Source organism: Lithohypha guttulata (genome assembly GCF_036872675.1).
Source record: "Lithohypha guttulata strain CCFEE 5908 chromosome Unknown scaffold_4, whole genome shotgun sequence".
Lineage (NCBI taxonomy): Eukaryota > Fungi > Ascomycota > Eurotiomycetes > Chaetothyriales > Trichomeriaceae > Lithohypha > Lithohypha guttulata.
The window spans coordinates 2410695-2428067 of NW_027042753.1; the positions used below are offsets into that span (position 1 = coordinate 2410695).

At 49.4% G+C, this 17373-nt stretch overlaps 6 protein-coding genes across 6 annotated transcripts; 4 read left to right on the plus strand and 2 right to left on the minus strand.

The window, feature by feature from the left end:
• Positions 1-833: 833 nt before the first annotated feature.
• Positions 834-2246, plus strand: POP2 (CCR4-NOT core DEDD RNase subunit; the record flags this gene model as incomplete). Its single annotated transcript, XM_064900363.1, has 1 exon — positions 834-2246. One exon carries the CDS (start codon positions 834-836, stop codon positions 2244-2246), a length of 1413 nt encoding a protein of 470 aa, XP_064753675.1.
• A 1060-nt stretch (positions 2247-3306) lies between these two features.
• On the minus strand, positions 3307-4581 carry HSV2 (Phosphatidylinositol 3,5-bisphosphate-binding protein; the record flags this gene model as incomplete). The annotated part of the gene is made up of 1 exon (XM_064900364.1): positions 3307-4581. One exon carries the CDS (start codon positions 4579-4581, stop codon positions 3307-3309), a length of 1275 nt encoding a protein of 424 aa, XP_064753676.1.
• A 559-nt stretch (positions 4582-5140) lies between these two features.
• Positions 5141-8377, plus strand: LTR64_006030 (uncharacterized protein; the record flags this gene model as incomplete). Its single annotated transcript, XM_064900365.1, has 1 exon — positions 5141-8377. One exon carries the CDS (start codon positions 5141-5143, stop codon positions 8375-8377), a length of 3237 nt encoding a protein of 1078 aa, XP_064753677.1.
• A 1086-nt stretch (positions 8378-9463) lies between these two features.
• On the plus strand, positions 9464-9697 carry LTR64_006031 (uncharacterized protein; the record flags this gene model as incomplete). Its single annotated transcript, XM_064900366.1, has 1 exon — positions 9464-9697. The coding sequence occupies one exon, from the start codon at positions 9464-9466 to the stop codon at positions 9695-9697; it is 234 nt and encodes a 77-aa protein (XP_064753678.1).
• A 1698-nt stretch (positions 9698-11395) lies between these two features.
• On the plus strand, positions 11396-13195 carry NAR1 (Cytosolic Fe-S cluster assembly factor nar1; the record flags this gene model as incomplete). The annotated part of the gene is made up of 1 exon (XM_064900367.1): positions 11396-13195. One exon carries the CDS (start codon positions 11396-11398, stop codon positions 13193-13195), a length of 1800 nt encoding a protein of 599 aa, XP_064753679.1.
• A 2346-nt stretch (positions 13196-15541) lies between these two features.
• Positions 15542-16524, minus strand: LTR64_006033 (uncharacterized protein; the record flags this gene model as incomplete). The annotated part of the gene is made up of 2 exons (XM_064900368.1): positions 15542-16074; positions 16338-16524. The coding sequence occupies 2 exons, from the start codon at positions 16522-16524 to the stop codon at positions 15542-15544; spliced, it is 720 nt and encodes a 239-aa protein (XP_064753680.1).
• Between the last annotated feature and the right edge of the window lie 849 nt (positions 16525-17373).

The following is a 17373-nucleotide window of genomic DNA, read 5'->3' on the forward strand; positions in this document are numbered from 1 at the left end:
CTTTTCCAGTGACTGCCTCGTATGCAGAGTACACGATGAAAGCTCCCAAACCTATACCAAAGCCAGGGAAGGCTCCTTTAAACCTGTTAAACCTCGTGAAGGGGCCTGTATATCTCCATGCTTCACTGTTACCTCGTTAGCCAACTTCAAGGTCCGCGTCTTATGGTCTTACGCTCTCTTCCACGGATCTCGTGCTCGCCATTCTGGGCTTGTGGCTGCTCTTGCAAAAACCTTGATATCGAAGCCGGTCGGATTTGGTGGTGCCATCCTGCCTGGCCAATTGCGGGGTCGTAGTGCTCGGGGTACGAAGGTGGCCTGTCTACGCTGATATCGCACTTAGAGCTGGCAGGAGGATACGTTCGTGCTGCTTGGCCGTGTATATGCTGGACTCATGACGATGCGCAGCTTGACTTAAGCTCTGGATCTTTGCCAAGATCGTCAATCGCGCTTGAGCCCGCGGTACTCCAGTACCTCACTCCAAAACGCGCTTGATGCCTCAGAGCTGCCGTCCGAGACATTTTTGTGATGCACAGCAGGCGGTCAGCTGAATTTAGGACCTGGCGAACTCACGCGCCTGCTGTTTGCACCACGTAATTACTACGAATTGCACTCTACATTTGGTGCGACACAATCGATAAAGTAACAATATCTTTCGTTAAAGCAAACTCCTTTAAGAGCATGGTTTGAAAGTTGATAATGCGCTAATACGATCACATCCTCAGTGGTCAGCCATACTGAATCTTCTATCACTTTGTCAACAGTTTGGTCTACTTATTCGCTTCCATACCACTTCAATGCCGCCGTGAACGTTTGTGCAGAGCAGTACATGCGAGATGCCTCCATTGAGGTACAACCAGCAAGCCCTCAATGGTCCCTACGCGCAGTTTCCGCAAAATGCAGGCCAGTCGCATCATTCGTCACAGATTCATGGTCTTCCTCCACCACAATTGGCTGCCCCTGCTACCTTCGGTCAAGGCGCATCAGTGGTGACGAGTCCGTTCTCGATTCCTGGAAACTCCGGTAGCACGTTCGATAGGGGTCTTGGTGAGGCATCCATGATTCCGAATCAATCAGGCCAGTTCGGCTATGGCAGAGGAGGCCCTGTACAAGCACATCAAGACTTCACGGGTGCGCAACAGGCACAACAGGATCCTAGGATAAAAGAAGTATGGAAACACAACTTAGCAGAAGAAATGGCAGTTCTGCGAGATCTAGTTGATGACTATCCTTACATTGCTATGGATACTGAGTTTCCAGGAATCGTGGCCAGACCTGTTGGTGCTTTCACCACAAAGGCGGATTACCACTATCAAACTCTTCGTTGCAATGTGGACCTGCTGAAGATGATTCAGCTCGGAATCACCCTTTTCAAGCCAGATGGATCTCTACCAACAGATGCGCAGACTGGTCAGAAACCGTATGCACCGAACCTGAGTCCTGTTTGCACCTGGCAATTCAACTTTCAATTCGACCTCGAAGCAGACATGTATGCACAAAACTCCACCACCATGCTCAAGCAAGCTGGTCTCGACTTTGACAAACACAGACTGCATGGCATAGACCCTCTGAAGTTCGGCGCGTTTCTGATAACATCAGGACTCGTGCTCGATCCGGAAGTCAAATGGATTAGTTTTCATTCAGGCTACGACTTTGGCTATCTCATGCGAATCATGCTCAACAGAATGCTTCCCGACAATGAGGCCGAATTTCATCAGCTCCTTGACAAGCATTTCCCATCGTTGTTCGATATTAAGTACATTGTGAAGCACGTTGGTAATCGCAATACTGTTAACAACAACCAAGACCTCACACCCGAGGCAAACAGAATTATTCAGATAATAACGCAAAAGTCCGGACTTCAGGACCTGGCCAACGAGTTGAATATTCAAAGAGTGGGCATTCAACACCAGGCAGGATCCGATTCTCTACTCACGGGGCAAGTCTATTTCAAGATGAAGGAGAAAATATTCGGCGGCACTATTGACGAAGAAAAGTACAAGGGACAGGTCTGGGGCTTGAACGGCCAAATGCCGCAGTCTATGATGACAGGACGAGATCTAGGCACAACGCCAAATGTGAACGGCACTCCCTTCTACGGTGCAGGGTCTAGTCATGCTCCCAGCACGCCGCAGACAGGAAATATTGGCTTAGCACAAACACCAGGTGCTAGTCACATCCAGAATACATTCGGTACACCTGGCGCATTCGGTAACTTCCAGTACGGCGGCAACCAAGCAAGAGGCTAGCCGCCTCAACGCACCAGACATGATGTGCTAATGCAGAAGATCCTACAAAATATTGCGACTGGCAGCCATGCTGGACCTTGAACAGCTACCACAACTGACAGACCCTTGCTGATAGTCTGCTGACCTCGTCACTTCTCAGCCCGGCAGCTGGATTAAATTGACAGCAGTGTTCTCGACTACCCTCACAGCTGGTCCTCGTACGCTCATGATTCGGACGAGTACCAGAGGTTGCGTGGCAGCCTAAGAAGTGGGATCGACGTTGAACAGAGAAGGGTGAAGAGCAGTAAGAAAAGGGTGTGTGCCTGATGAATGGCTGTCACGGACTAAAAAAGACTGGCACTGTCTCGCAGAAGGGTAGCGGTGAACATCGTTCTACTCGGTTGAGCTGTGACCCTCAATACCAAATTCTTGATGACCTTCTTTCATTGAATTTTCTTGAATCATTTTGATCAGAAATTGTACGACCCGAACGCCTTGATATGTCGTCCTGCAAACATGCCTGACCATTTCGGTCGAAAATACTATTTCCTTCCACACTCTCCCTCAAAATGGCCTCATTCACCATTAATTTTCTTACTCGGAGCGTCTTTCACGTTCGTCCTTCTCTGTTTGAGCAGAATATAGCCCAGCAGTCTACTCAATTGTACTGTATTTCCTCTTCGATGTCGCGCTCCTGCAATTCAGAGACGCAAACCCTCGCGTTGTCCTAGTCGCGATCTCTGCTGATACACGCGACAAGTAATGCTTACTTCCATGTCTTCCTGATAGACAGTCGACTCTGAATGAAAGCTTTGATTTCGTCAACTTCTCTTCTAGCCGGTAGCAAGTTTGCTTGCTTCTTGCTGACGCTTTGATGTCTGTGCCGAAAATGTGACAGATACCGTTCTGACCGTCGCAGTGTGCTTGAGCAAAATCGGGTCCGTATCCAGGGCTAAACAGTTCGGTGGAACAATGGATATGCAATCGTCTGAATTGGCAGAGGTCGTCCTCGGCAGGCTCGCAAACCTGTACATTACCACATATTGTGTAGGTAAGATCATTACCTACTGGCACAAAATGTTCAGCTGTCAAGGTACCTCTTCCAGCCGTCCTTCCAGATTTGTCGCTTCATAACTTCCTCTTGTCCCTGCATGACCAACCTCTCACCAATACGGAAGCGTTCCCATCGTGCGTCTTTGCCTGTGCCGAGCAGAAGTATTGTGTTGTTGTCCTTCCAACCTAGAATGCCCTTCATCGGTCGCGTTGGTAATGAACCTAGTGCTGGTAAGTAGGGCAGTGATGAGCCAGCAGGTGTGCCTTCATCACCCATGTCAAAATGAGCGGACGAGAACGAGTAGGTGTCGCTAAAGATGCGTGGGAGAAAGGGGACTTTTGAGAAGAATCCCCATTTTTTCGGAGCTGGTTCGTCGTCGGCAGCCGGGGAGTTCACTTGAGGAGATTGCGAACGTGGTCTGCGACTGTGACTACTGTTGGCGGATTTTGCTGGACTGAGACTGGGCAGAGGTCGACCTGGAAGCTGAGTGAGATCAAAAACGTGCAGGGTGGATTTGTCGGAAGTCATAGCAAGCGTGTTGCTGTCTGGTGAGATTGCAATACTAAAGACGAATGCGGGATCTACACCTCTTCTTAGTTCTGCTAACTTCGCACAATTGGCACTACTGAACACTCGGATGAGCGTCCCTGTTTCGCTAGCCGTGGCAAGCAATGTTTCGTCCTGTGATATGTCGAGTGCGCGAAGCGCAGAGGCGTGTGCCGGAATGATGCCCACGTTCATGGTTTGAAGCTCGACGAGTTGCACTTGACCAGGAGACCGACCAGGGAAGGCAAGGAGTTTGTGACCAAGACAGCACAAACCGAGATGATTGTCTGCTGTTTCAAAGAGACCAACCCGTCTCGGAGGGTCACTGAACATGTAGAGGTGGACGCTGTTCTGTAAAGCAACTACAATATGGGTCCGTGTGAGACGTACTCGGAGGACGGCCGTCTTGTGTTCGAACGTAGCAGCATCCTTCTTCTTCGCGTCGTCCCAGAGAATGACTTTCGTTTGTGGCCAGCGTGGGTCCCTTCCTCCTCCGACAAGAGCGAGATAGTTGTAGTTACCCAGCATTTCGGCCATGCCTGACATCTGGTCAGTCGTGCGATGAGGGTTGCGGGCCATTTCGACAATACCGATGCCCGCATTCAGTAGTCGGGAAACTTGAAGTTGACATGGTTCGCTATTGAAGACGCAAAAGCCCGTTTCAGTACCGACGCTGAAGCAGGAGACATCACTGTTGAAGGATGCTGAGAGAGCAACGGGACCGTGCAGTTCATCGATGACGGGACGGGTGTTCATAGTTGGTGTTGATGAGCTCAACGTTCATTGTGAATAGCACGTTGTCGTCTACACGCCTGATTCGAAAACGGCGTAGAAGCTGTTCGAACTGCTTGGCCAACAGAAGAGCCTCTTATCAAAATGTGTTACTCAAGTACTAGATGACTCTCGTCGGCAAGTCCCAAAGGTATGGGCGCACATCAGGCATCAACCGATTCGAGTTGCCACAATCTACGGAGCAAGACCCTTAATGGGCCAAGGGTCGAGCTTTTGTTTGCCAAATGTCTGAGGCGGTGCTGCACAAATGACATCGATGCGAGTTGTGACATGAGCACTCCGGCTTGTGACCAAGCTGAGTGTGGACTAAGCGTCGCTCGAGTTGTGCAATCATTCGATTGTGCTAGATCTTCTGGTGAGCTTCCAGCACGATGCTCCTGACATGCTGCAGAGGAGGAAGTCGCCAGGCTTGTTTTTACCTTCTTTGAGGAAGTAGCAACTGGATCCTTCAGTCTTCTGAGTCCGCTGTGTCCGAGATACAGACATTGAAGCAAATGTCGAGACCATCGTCAACCTTCACTCAATGTCTCTAAAGCCCACCGATACGGATCGTCGGCGGTGGTCGTCCAGAGATCCCTGGTCCCCAGGCGTGCATCCTCCCGGAGCCTATCCTCCGTCGCCAAACGGAGACAGACCACAGCATTCCAACCTAAGAAGCGTGAATGAAGTTCTTAAATCTCGCCGGGATGAGTATGTGCGAAAGAAAACAATCAAAATTAAGGTGGGGACATGGAACGTTGCAGCCTTTGACAAGTGTTACAAGGACCTCGGTGCATGGTTTGCTGAAGGTCTCGGTGTCAAAGGCTTGACTCAGGATTTGGCTGGTCTAAGAGCGAGCACGAATGGAGAATCCGATGACGACCTCTACGATTCTGAGATCGAATCGGTGGAAGAGCAGGAGGCAAGATATACAAAGAAGGATACTACTGTACCACTGCACGACTCTCCGGCTGTGCCGAGCGGGAAAGAGGTGGATTTATACGTGCTTGGGTTGCAGGAGGTAATAGATGTATCTTCTGTCACTGAAGCCATGAAACCCTATACCGATCCAAATCCTGGAAAGAAGTGGAAGCGGGCACTCAAGAAACACCTTCCAGCTGGTTACAAGAAGGTGGTCGAGCATCAACTGATTGGCCTGCTATTGGTAGTCTTTGCTTCTCCGGAGCTGGCGCCTCAGATTTCCTCTGTTGACTCTACAAGTGTCGGCACTGGTTTGATGGGCTACCTTGGCAACAAAGGGGCTGTCTCTGCTCGCGTTCTTTTGGGCGAGAGCACTCGCATGTTGTTTGTAAACTGTCATCTTGCTGCTGGAGCCGATTCGACTGCTCTGGCTAGAAGGATATGGGACACTCAACAAATCGTGTCGCGTACCAAGTTCGAGCCTGTTGGTGATGAATGGGTTGGCAGTACTGGTCGACCAGAGATTATCGGTGACGAAGACTTCGCATTTTGGTTCGGTGATCTTAATTACCGCCTAGACGATATTCCTGGCGAAGATGTGAGACGCCTGTTGTTACTCCACGCTAGAAACGAATACGACGTGCTTAACGCGTCGAAGCGTAGGATCGACAGCGAATTAGGTTACCAGCCACAATTGCCCTCAGACCATCGGCCTGACAACCATTATGATGGTGAAGGAATCGAGCGAGCTGCTACTCAGAGTAAAGCAGCCCCAGATCTCGATCCTACCAATGACCCTGCTTCGCTGCAAACCACACTCAAGTCACTCTTTACACACGATCAGCTTCGAGCCCAGCAGAAAGCGCGAAAAGCCTTCCACGAAGGATGGCGTGAAGGTGACATCAATTTCCTCCCGACCTACAAGTACGATGTCGGCTCTGTCGCTATGTTCGATTCCAGCGAGAAGAAGAGAAGTCCTAGCTGGTGTGACCGCATCCTCTATCGCTCACGTCGTGATTACGAACAATACCAACAAAGACTTCAGATGGAAGCAGAATCTGCCAGAAGAGATGAGGAGATGCAAAGAAAGGGCTTAGGGGACGCCAGCTCGCACGAGGATGTTCTATTCGACTACGACCCAGATGCGGATGGCGACAGTTACGATGACGATGCCGAATTCCAAGATAATAATCGCGACGCAGAACTAGTTCGTACCAAGTCTGGATCTGAAGACACTATCGCATTGGAGGAATATGTCTCGCATCAGCGAGTCTTGTCCTCCGACCACAAGCCTTTATCAGCAGTCTTCACTTTGACCTACGACTCAGTTGATCAAGAGCTAAAGGCTAAAGTCATGAGACAAGTCACGAAAGAATTTGACAAAGTTGAGAACGAGTCTCGTCCAACCGTCACACTGGTACTTGATCACCATCCATTTGCCGCTTCCGTCACTGACAGATCGGCAGACACTCCCGAGTTAAAGCTCGTTGACTTTGGCGATATACGATATCACGTCCAATATGAACGCCACCTGACCATAGCCAACACAGGCCAAATTGAAGTACTTTTTGCTTTTGTGAGTGGTCCAAGTGATAATGGTGACAAGCTCAGTCCGATTCCTGCTTGGTTAGATGTCCAGATTCACCACGACATGAATACGGGGAAAGCCGGACCACCTGATTTGGGCCCTGTAAAACGGTATAGATTATTACCCGGTGAGACAACGGATATCGCGTTACTTGTGGAAATCACCCAGCCGGGAATGGTCAAGCATCTGAACTCCGGAGACATGGTGTTAGACAACATCTTAGTTCTCCGCATATCAAATGGCAGAGATTACTTCATCCCAGTGAAAGGCAAATGGCTACAGACCTGTTTCTACCGCAGTATTGACGAGCTTGTACGCATCCCTTCTGGTGTGCGAAGTTTGACTTTGCACAAGGAAGACGCTGAGGCACAACGTCAGCCATCGAAAAATATACTGCACTCCGCGCCTCAGGAGCTCTTTGTATTGACCGACAAGATTCCTCAAATGGTCGAGCGTGTGGTTGCTGACTGGGATATGTTGCATAACCAAGACGAGCCTCCTTGGAATTTTGGCACAACATGGCCATTCCTGGTAATGACTGACACAACCGAGAGTTCCTTGAGAACAGAGCAGCTCGCGGACATTCGAGAAGCCCTTGATACAGCCTCATCCATAGACGATCTCCTAAGTCCGACCACAGATCCACTAAATCAGCTAGTCTTGCTTGCAGAAACCCTTGTCCATTTTCTGCAATCACTGACCGACGGCATTATCACGAATAATGTTTGGAAGGAGATTGAATCGAGGTTGCAAATCCACGAAAAATCCAAGCAACCTCTGTCGCACGAAACGTTGCAAGACATAGTGATGGAAGCAATGTCAACAACACCAATACACAGTGTCTCGCTTACATTCATAACTTTTATGCTCAATCGTCTCGCCAACGAGATCTGTGCTAATTCAGCACAGCAGGACAGATCAGTCGATCCGGTGGGTCGGTCAAGGTCGTCCACCTCAGCAAGCGCCATGTCAGACGTCTCACTTTCAAGCATCAAGTCTGGTGGTTCTACAAAAACGAAGAGATCACTCTTGTCATCACTCACTGGGCGAAGTTCAAACTTAGACATGACAGCGACATCCACTTCATCTACTATAGACGGAGCTCATTCTACATCCGCATCAAAGGCACAACTTGCGCACAAGTATGCAGAGGTCTTTGCACCACTGGTGATTCGATCGGATCAGGACCACAAAACGAAGGAGAAAGCCAGTAAGGCGCAATTAGCTCGCAAAGTGAGAGTACTAGAGGTCTTCTTGAACCAGGAAATGTAGAAAGACAACGTTGGTCCAATATTTCTATGACCGTCACATTGCCTGTTCAAGGCTTCGCACGTCTTGATTGACGTGCTACTAATGGTTGGCAACTTCCGTGGCAGATGTTAGAAAAGCACGAACTTGCTAAAATGCACGACAAGAATAGCAAGGACGAAAACGGTGAGGCTCACATGTTGTGCTACAAACAGGAACGAAACCACCTCAGTAAGCAAACGAGCACTAAATACGTGTCAACACGTGGCCTTGCAGACGCAAGCAGGCTAAAATGATGTCTGAGCCACTTGAACAAGTCGAAGGAACGGTATGAAGAACTGTGTCAGCACACCATTGATATCCTTGTGTAAAGTCAAATGGATGACAACCCTTTCCGCAGCTTCCGGATCATGGTTGTTACTGCTCAACTTTGGGCGGTCTATTCAGATCGAGGTTCGAGTCATAGGGGGTAGTTTCCTCGCGACGGCGATGCAGCAGCCTCACGAAGCTCGGGACCGAGTTCGATATAGCAAGGTCAATACCTCTAAAGATTAGTGCAGCGGCGATCGTGGCTACCTTTTTCGTTGTCTTAGTCACCATTCAAATTGACGTCAGTGTCGATCCGAGTGAAACCGCGATGTTCAGGAACTGTTGATCAACTTAACGCCGGGGACCCTTATGCTCAGCATTATTTGTTCGTATACCAGCCTCTACGAGCATAATCAAATGCCTCGCAAGGAAGTACGAAACTCAATTGCATGTAGGAGAGGGTATATGAGTGCTTCTCACCACCCACATCCCGGTTGATATCTGTTCAGTTCTTTGACTTGCAACTCGACTTCCGGGATCTCCCACTGCAGCGAGCTTCAGAAAAACACGTTCTCCACGATCCCACACAGCAAGTGTTCGTGGTATACCAAGGCGATACTAGTCAAGGCAGCCGGTTCAACAAAGCAAGTCTGTGGGCGATCGCCATAAAAACAGACGTCCTGACATCTTTTGTGACGAAAGGTGTTATAGCTCATATTCCCTTGACCTTCTGTCCGACCAACCGCTTGCAACTACTGTGTCCTATTGTTGCAAGACACGAGCTATTGCCTCTGACCCAGAATGTCGATCTCTCGACTGCCGCTAGAGCTCGAGCACAAGTACACCTTGTCAACCTCAATGTCGCACCACCACGAATGGGTGTCTGGCAGATTTCAAAACAACGGCATCTTCAACCTGAGTGAATCAGCACGGTACAACTTTCTCCTGCAAAAGGTCAAGCATAGGAAGGAATTGAAGGAGGAACACATCGAAGACGCGGCGACGGAGCTTCCAACTGTCGAGAGGCGTAGGTAGGGTTATTATTCCGTGCAGTAGCAGTTAGTGGACGAAAGTAAGAGGCCAAGATTGAAAGACTGGCCACATGCAAGATCAGAATTTGATTGAAGTGTATATCTGTCTTGGTATTTCAGGGCATTCTGTAGAGCCTAAAGCTGATCCAAGACTGGATGCTGGCCAAAGTCGTCTGAACAGCTACGCCCAATAACGAGCATCTTTTCTACAGCCTTTGCCACTTGAGTGAGCGTAGTGTGCCGACCAATAACAGGTCCTCAAAACGTGCTCGAGACAGGTAGCCTTGCACTAAGCGTAGAGTTCAAATATTGGTGCTTCAGAGGACCTGCAAGCTATGGTATTACATCTATAAATACGTGCCTATTCAGCTTGCAAATATCGACTTCCACATCGCATGTCACCGAGAATACCTCACTTGACAAGAACAAGAAATTAGCTTCCAGCACATCTCATAATCCGTCTGCCATCATGCGTCTCACACTCTTCTCAGCTGCTGCGTTCCTGACAGCTAGCGCTATGGCTGGCATACGCCGACCACGGAACTTCAATGCTTCAGCCAACCAAAATGTCACTCAAGCTGCTCCTAGTCCTCCCTCAATGAGGCTTGTTATACCATCCTCACTTGTCATACCCCCTTTTGAAGATCCTCTCCAAAAACGACAAGAGCCGTAAGTAGAACCAACATTCTTTCTGCTCTCAATACTTTGAAGAAGTTTAAACAGCTGACTTCTGTTATAGCGACCAAGAATACCACGCCTCTTGCGTTGTCGTCAAGCAACACAAGAAACACAAGCACCATCACCGGTTCGAGTGCACTTCAGACAGTCTGCCATACAGCCCAGCCACCATCGATTGTGTAAGCCTCTCGCCGACTGATGAACTCAGACAACTAGCAATGTAAGTTGTGCATCTCACTTCGGGACTCGTGTCTTGAGCTTGGCTGCTAATATCAGACACAGTGGCGAAGAGATTGAAGGAGACTGTGAAGTGACTTCCATGGGCAAAACTCCGTTCCATCCTCATATACTAGAATGTAGTAGGAAGGGCGAGGGAGAGACGAGAGCCTTGGGCTGTAAGCTGATTCGAAGGAAGGCTCAGTCTACCGGATAAGGTTTTCATAAGTTCTGCCTATTCATACACATTTCGAAGGTGGGCGAATGTGCTCAGTCTCGAACTTGAACACTGCAGTTTGGAAGAACAGGATACTTAGCAGCATTGTTCGGGCGCCTGGGTGACTTGCGAGGAGGTATCTCGAGCATCGTACTGAACATACCAGTCATTGAGTAACACAAAATCAATTCTCTCCAAGTGCCTCTTTGAAAACAGACACGGAGTTGCTACTGCATCTACACCTTGAATCGACACTGATTTTTCTTCTTTGAAATCTGCACAGGTTTTTATGATGGATCAAGCAGATAAGAACAGCAAAGGGCTGACAGGAATAAAACACCGAAGTGTGACGTGTTTGCGGCACCTAACCGATCTCGGCCTGTAGAGATTGGTCGGTTTGTAATACTTCTTTCAACCCTTCGAAATTTGGGACAATAGTACTATCTAGCAAAACAAACTTGGCGATGAATGAAAACCCGTTGACCTGAATTTCCTGTTCTCTTCTATCGTCCTTTTTGTTTGACTTAAGCAACGAGATTGATTTGTACAGCAGGTAGCTGACCTTCAGAAAGTGCCAGTGGCGATCCAACCATGAGTTCAGCGATTTTGTCCGCCGACGACCTGAACGACTTTATTTCTCCTGGCGTCGCCTGTATTAAGCCTGTTGAGACACTACCGAAGGCCGACGACTCCAATCCTTATGAAGTAACGACCGAAGACAAAGCCCAGACGCAAAACCCAGCGCCAGCATCGATATCGTTAACAGACTGTCTGGCGTGCTCAGGATGTGTTACATCTGCTGAGGCTGTTCTTGTGTCGTTGCAGTCGCATACCGAGGTTCTGAATACGCTCGATACTCATTCCTCAATCAATGTTGAATCTCTGCTTTCACAACCAGGCTACTCTCTTCCTCCCGACGCGAAACTGTTTGTGGCAAGCGTCAGCCCTCAAGTGCGAGCCAGTGTCGCAGCCACTTTTGACATATCGGAAAGAAGAGCAGGACATCTAATAGAACACTTTCTCAGCGGGTCACAAGGCTTACGGTTAGGAGGAAGGCACAATTCCAGCTTCTGCTATGTTTTCGATACCAACCGTATGCGCGAGGCCTGCCTAGTGCTGGGTGCGGATGAAGTGGCAGCATCGCTCACGAAGGAAACCAGTCCTAAACCAGTCATAACTTCAGCTTGTCCAGGCTGGGTCTGTTACGCTGAGAAAACCCACCCTCACGTCCTTCCACATCTCTCAGCTCTCAAATCACCGCAGGCTCTATCGGGCACTCTTTTGAAATCAGTCTTGAGCAAGACGCTGAACATTCACCCATCACAGATATGGCATCTAGCGCTTATGCCTTGCTTCGACAAGAAGCTCGAAGCGAGTAGAGAAGAACTTACTGATAAGTGGTGGCGAGATTCACAGTCCGAGGACTTTACTGATACTCCTATCCGCGACGTTGACTGTGTAATAACCTCCCGAGAACTCCTCTCCCTGGCATCTGCCCGCGGTATTACCTTATCCTCCCTTCCTACTACCTCAATTCCTCGAGCCGAACGCCAACCATTCCCTGACCCGCTACTTTCGCGCTTCCTCCTTCGAAATTCCCCATCCGCTCAAAGACCCGATTCGAGCACGTCAGGGGGCTATCTTCACCACATTCTCCTCACTGAACAAGCGCGACATCCTGGAAGTAGCATAAAGACCGTGAGGGGAAGAAACAACGATGTAACGGATTACACACTTACATCTCCCAATGGGCGGGCTATTCTCAGGTGTGCGCGCTATTATGGCTTCAGGAACATTCAGAACTTAGTAAGAAAGCTAAAACCAGCAAGGCAGTCACGCTTGCCTGGAGCTGCAGTCCGTAAGCCAGGCGGCAAGAGTGCAGGAGACAGCGTTGGAGAGTACGCATACGTGGAAGTCATGGCTTGTCCAGGCGGTTGCACGAATGGTGGTGGACAGATTAAGGTCGAGGATGTTGTGGAAAGTGTGCCTGCCACGAACGGCGAGATTCTACAAGCAGAGAAGAAGACTCCAAAGAACCAGAAAGAGTGGCTGGCCAGGATAGACGAAGCATATTTCTCAATGGAGAGCGAGGTTTCTGAGAAGGAGGAGGAGGACGAAAAAACCGAGAGTTCACAGCACAATGGCACAAATGGAATCAACGGCCATACACGTGGAACACCAGCCAACGTGATTAACGACATCGACATAAACGAAGTACATAATATCCTGGCACACTGGTCACAGCTGGTCGATGTACCACTCAGCAAGCTCTGCTACACAACTTACAGGCGCGTTGACAGCGATGTGGGCAAGTCGAAGAAAGAGGTCAGCAGAATGAACGACAGCACGAGGATTGCGGCGATTGCAGGTTTGAGTGGTGGCGGATGGTAATCCTTGTGGGTGTCCTGGACATCTAGCGAGTGATTTGCAGCATTACTAGGCAGAATAGACGGATTGCATAGCAGTGGCGTTGTTGCTTCGAACGTAATGGCTGCGATACGTGGATAGGCGAGAGCAATGTCCGAATACTTGATTCATACACTTACATAGTGTTCCTCTTCAATCAGTACTTGCGTGCTTACGTGTCCGAACATCGAAGAAGCGGGCAAAGCGCAACGACCTACCGGATGAGCTCCTAGAGGTCCTCAAGCCTACTTACCTGTCAGATACCAAATGCGATATAGCACTTTGCAGCTGTATCCCGACTCGGCAATATCCGCAGCACGAATTGGGCATCTTGTGCACGTCGTGTTGGAAATTGCCCCGACGCCACGAGGCTACGACTGCATCAAACAGCCTGCTACCTGGTTGAATCTGGCGATATACTGTTTTCATGTGCTGGAATTTGGGGCCAAAGCTATTGTGTTACTGTGTACAGCACGCCCAGGCATAAATACATACACTTGGCGTATGGCCGCAAAAGACAGCACATCAGCACAAGCATTGCATTGATTCGAAGCAGTGATGAGGTTAACGCACAGTGGTCAACGAGCGCCTTCCTGGCAGTCTCCTGTTAGGCGGAACGGAAAGAGCCTGAGTCTCGATTGCCCTGAACGGAGACTAGTCAGTGTCGATCATCAAAGTCGAGTCCGTAGCGCCTTGTGTGTCGGATGAGACCGGAAAAAGTCTGTTCTGCCAGAATAGGCATGCATACCAGTACCACAGTACTTGTGTAGGTAGGATTGCAGTTCTTGGCCAGCTTCCTTCGCTCGCTGCAGATTCTTGGCAAGTGATCTGAGTCGCAACGGCCCTGGTTGATGCACGAAGGATTTCAGCAAACGTTGAGGTTTCATCTAGCGCTTCTGCTGCGACTCGGTCAGGGTAAGCATACATACAAACTTGGCGGATAGAATAGCCGGCATGGAGTCTCCGCGCACTGCTCAAACGTCCCAGCTCAGTATTTGATTAACGACTTGAAAAGGTAGTAAACTTGTCAGCATCATTATATCGACACAATGTCCGACAGATGGAAGTACAATAGACCAACGCGTTCTCGTGAGCACGCGAACGAGAACAGAAGCAAGATGAAGATAGACAGCAAAGCGGAGCGCTACATCCGGAAATCAAGACCTTTCGGATGGCCGTTGTACCTGCATTAGCCTGAAGCCATGGCCCAGGAACAATGCTGTTGGCTTTCCAGGCATCATCGCTGTTCATGTGAAGTATATCGTGTCGAGTTGTGACCATCTAGGACGCGCGCTAAGAGGATGGAGGGGAGCCGGAAAAGCATATGTAACAAAGCAAAAGCAGATGTGAATGAGTGCGTGTCGATCTGGCTGCGTTGTTAGGGCAACTGTTTCAACTCTTGCGCATGCCATATCCGGACGAAGAAGCCGCTGAGATCATCCATTGAGCTGTCAAGTTAGACGAACTTGAAGTCAACCTTAAAGGGCCTCGCTCTCGGCAGGTAGCTGGCGGAGTCCGATACTCAATGTGCTGAGTCCGCTAGGCGTTTCGGAGTTGTTGTGCGACTCAAAAACTGGGGGCCACGACCACGTCGCAATCCCAATTCACCACTACCGTGACTCCAAAACAGTGCACCTGCCCAATGTAGGTTTTACGACAGGTAGTATAACACGTTGGATACGATGTGTCAAGTTATTTTTGAACAAATGAATTCATGCTCTAAAGACTGTCTATAATGCGTATGTTCATGTAGGCAGTGATCAGGCATTCTAAAGAGGAAGTACCTTGTCAAAGCCACGAGAGTAAAGGTAAAAAAAGGGCGAAACTGAATCTCGCAATGATCCACACCTAATCTGCACATGCTGGCATCAACATGTCAGACAGTCCACAAATGTGAGAGTCTGGTAATGCTGTGCAAGGCCATGTCGATTGCAATGGCTACTAGAGCCAATGAAGTGGTGAGACCTTTGAAATGAAGTCCATTTCCGCCAACGCCATCCTCCAACCTGCCCGGTGTGCTTGCGCCATCCATCGCCAGGGCTATGTCTATCGTTATCGTCGTTTTGTAGGCATCATTTCATGACTGAGCATTGCTCAGTTTAGTCTGTCCGTGAGCATCAATCGGCTTCGAATCAAGAAGCTCGGAAAGTCGTAATCGTCTAGATCATGACACGTCAGACGTGGTATCCAAGGGTGTAACAGTTTGAACCAGTCATTGCGAGTTGGAGCGCTAACTGAGGTCCTGTAAGGAATGACTTTGAATACTTGTCGTGGTTGTGGCGGCAGTCTTGCTGCGCACATGAAACAAACTTTGCATGTGTCTGATGCACTTTACTTGAATTGACGAGAGTGGACCCTGTAGGCGTGTCCGTGTTGTGCAAGATCTCGCTTGCCCGAGCCACCTGGGCAGAGGGTGAATACCAAGTCGCTTTTTTCTGGGCAAACCATGGTGCGGACATCATCAGGCAGGTTATATGCAGCATCGCAAACAGCTTGGCCTGCTGGGCAGCTCACGGTCTGGCAAGTAGGATAGCCCGAAGCGCCAGCCATGGAAGGTGTTAGTGCCATGCCTCGAGCAGCGAAAGGATTGCCGTCAATGTTCGAGATGTCATAGTGAATGTCTCCATCTGCCCAGGTGAACTCGAACTGAGTAACAGGTCCGGTTGCATTTGGGGCAAGCTTGATAGAGACACCAACGTTGGGCTTGCTGTAAGCCTCTGAATATCCACCAGATGGGAGTAGCTTCATCTCAGCATGAACACTTTGCGCAACGGATGCATAGTAGACTGGCATTCCGCAATTGTTGACAACGCGAGCAGTACCCGCTGCCATAACAGATGGCATGATGCTGAGCACAGCGGCGGCTGTTACAATGGTTGAGGTGAACATTTTTGCACGTATAAGGATAGTAGATCCTGTAAGGGATAGTGTTGTTGGTCTTCTGATGTATGGGAGAGAGTGTGATGTGTTGTGGCTTCGTACAGCAAAGGATTGATGCTGCTATGTAGAGGCCGGCTCAAAGATTGTCTGAAGGATTGACTGTTGATCTGTGATCTGATTCAAAACCACAAAAGAAGGGAGGAGAGATCAACAGATATATGTTCTCGTTACAATAAGAGGCACATACAATCTCTCTGGAGAGGTTCCACAAATCCTGGTATCGCTGCCACGGCTTGCTGAGAACCCACCAACTCCGTTGTTCTCTCGAGCGGGTCCTGTCCATGAGCCTGGACAAGCAATTCCCATGCGTGGATGTGAGTACGACAGACAATGTGCTTGCAGAAATGAGTTTCTGTCTCGTGGAGAAACGGCATGCAGGTGGACTTCATCCTTCGAAGCCTCCATCGTCAGTGGAAGCGCACAGGGGATCAGGTCCTGGTATCGATAGCGCAAACGCTCGAGGTGAGGTCGAATCAAATTGAGAGCGCAAACGTTGAACAACAACGAGAATTGAACGACAGAGGCTAATGCAGGTGAAACTGCGCTAAAAAGCGTCTTCGGCTCCAGCCTGTGTTGATCCCCGGCGAAGGTAAGTGGAGCTGGAAGACTCAGGTACCGGTGTTCAATCATTGGTAGAAGAATTCAGTGGCTGGACGGATGCCGTGGTCGAGGCGTCGAATCTAGGCGCAAGTTGGACTGGCGCCAGGAACAGAATTCTGCCGTTGATTCCTTTTACCAGTTTGCCGACGCTCGCTTGTCTTGTCCCGTTTTACCACGTGTCGAGCGGCACTATGCCCAAGCTTGGTAGCGTACTACAGAGAGTGTGAGCACGAAGCCACGGCCTATACTCAACCTTACGTTTATTGCAGACGCTGGGACAGTATCTGTCAGCACATTCGGTGCGGTAGTCCATCACGATTATTGCTCGAAGGTTAGTCTTGGTGGTGCAGCCATACTTTGTGCGTTTCCTTACGCTGAAATACCGGATCAGCCAGTCACGTCAGGGCATACATCCACTTCCGTAGACTATGCGAAATTTTCGACTGGTCTGTAAAATACTGCGTCTTGCTTGCTACCAGTACAGTATGCTGGGACATCACTACTGTACCTTGCAAACTGCAGCTAACAAACGCTTTCGCGGAACCTGCTATCTCGACTGAAAATCTTTGCTTCTTTGCGACAGTCGCCAAATCTTCTGCTCAGTGCGGGATTGTTCTCCAACG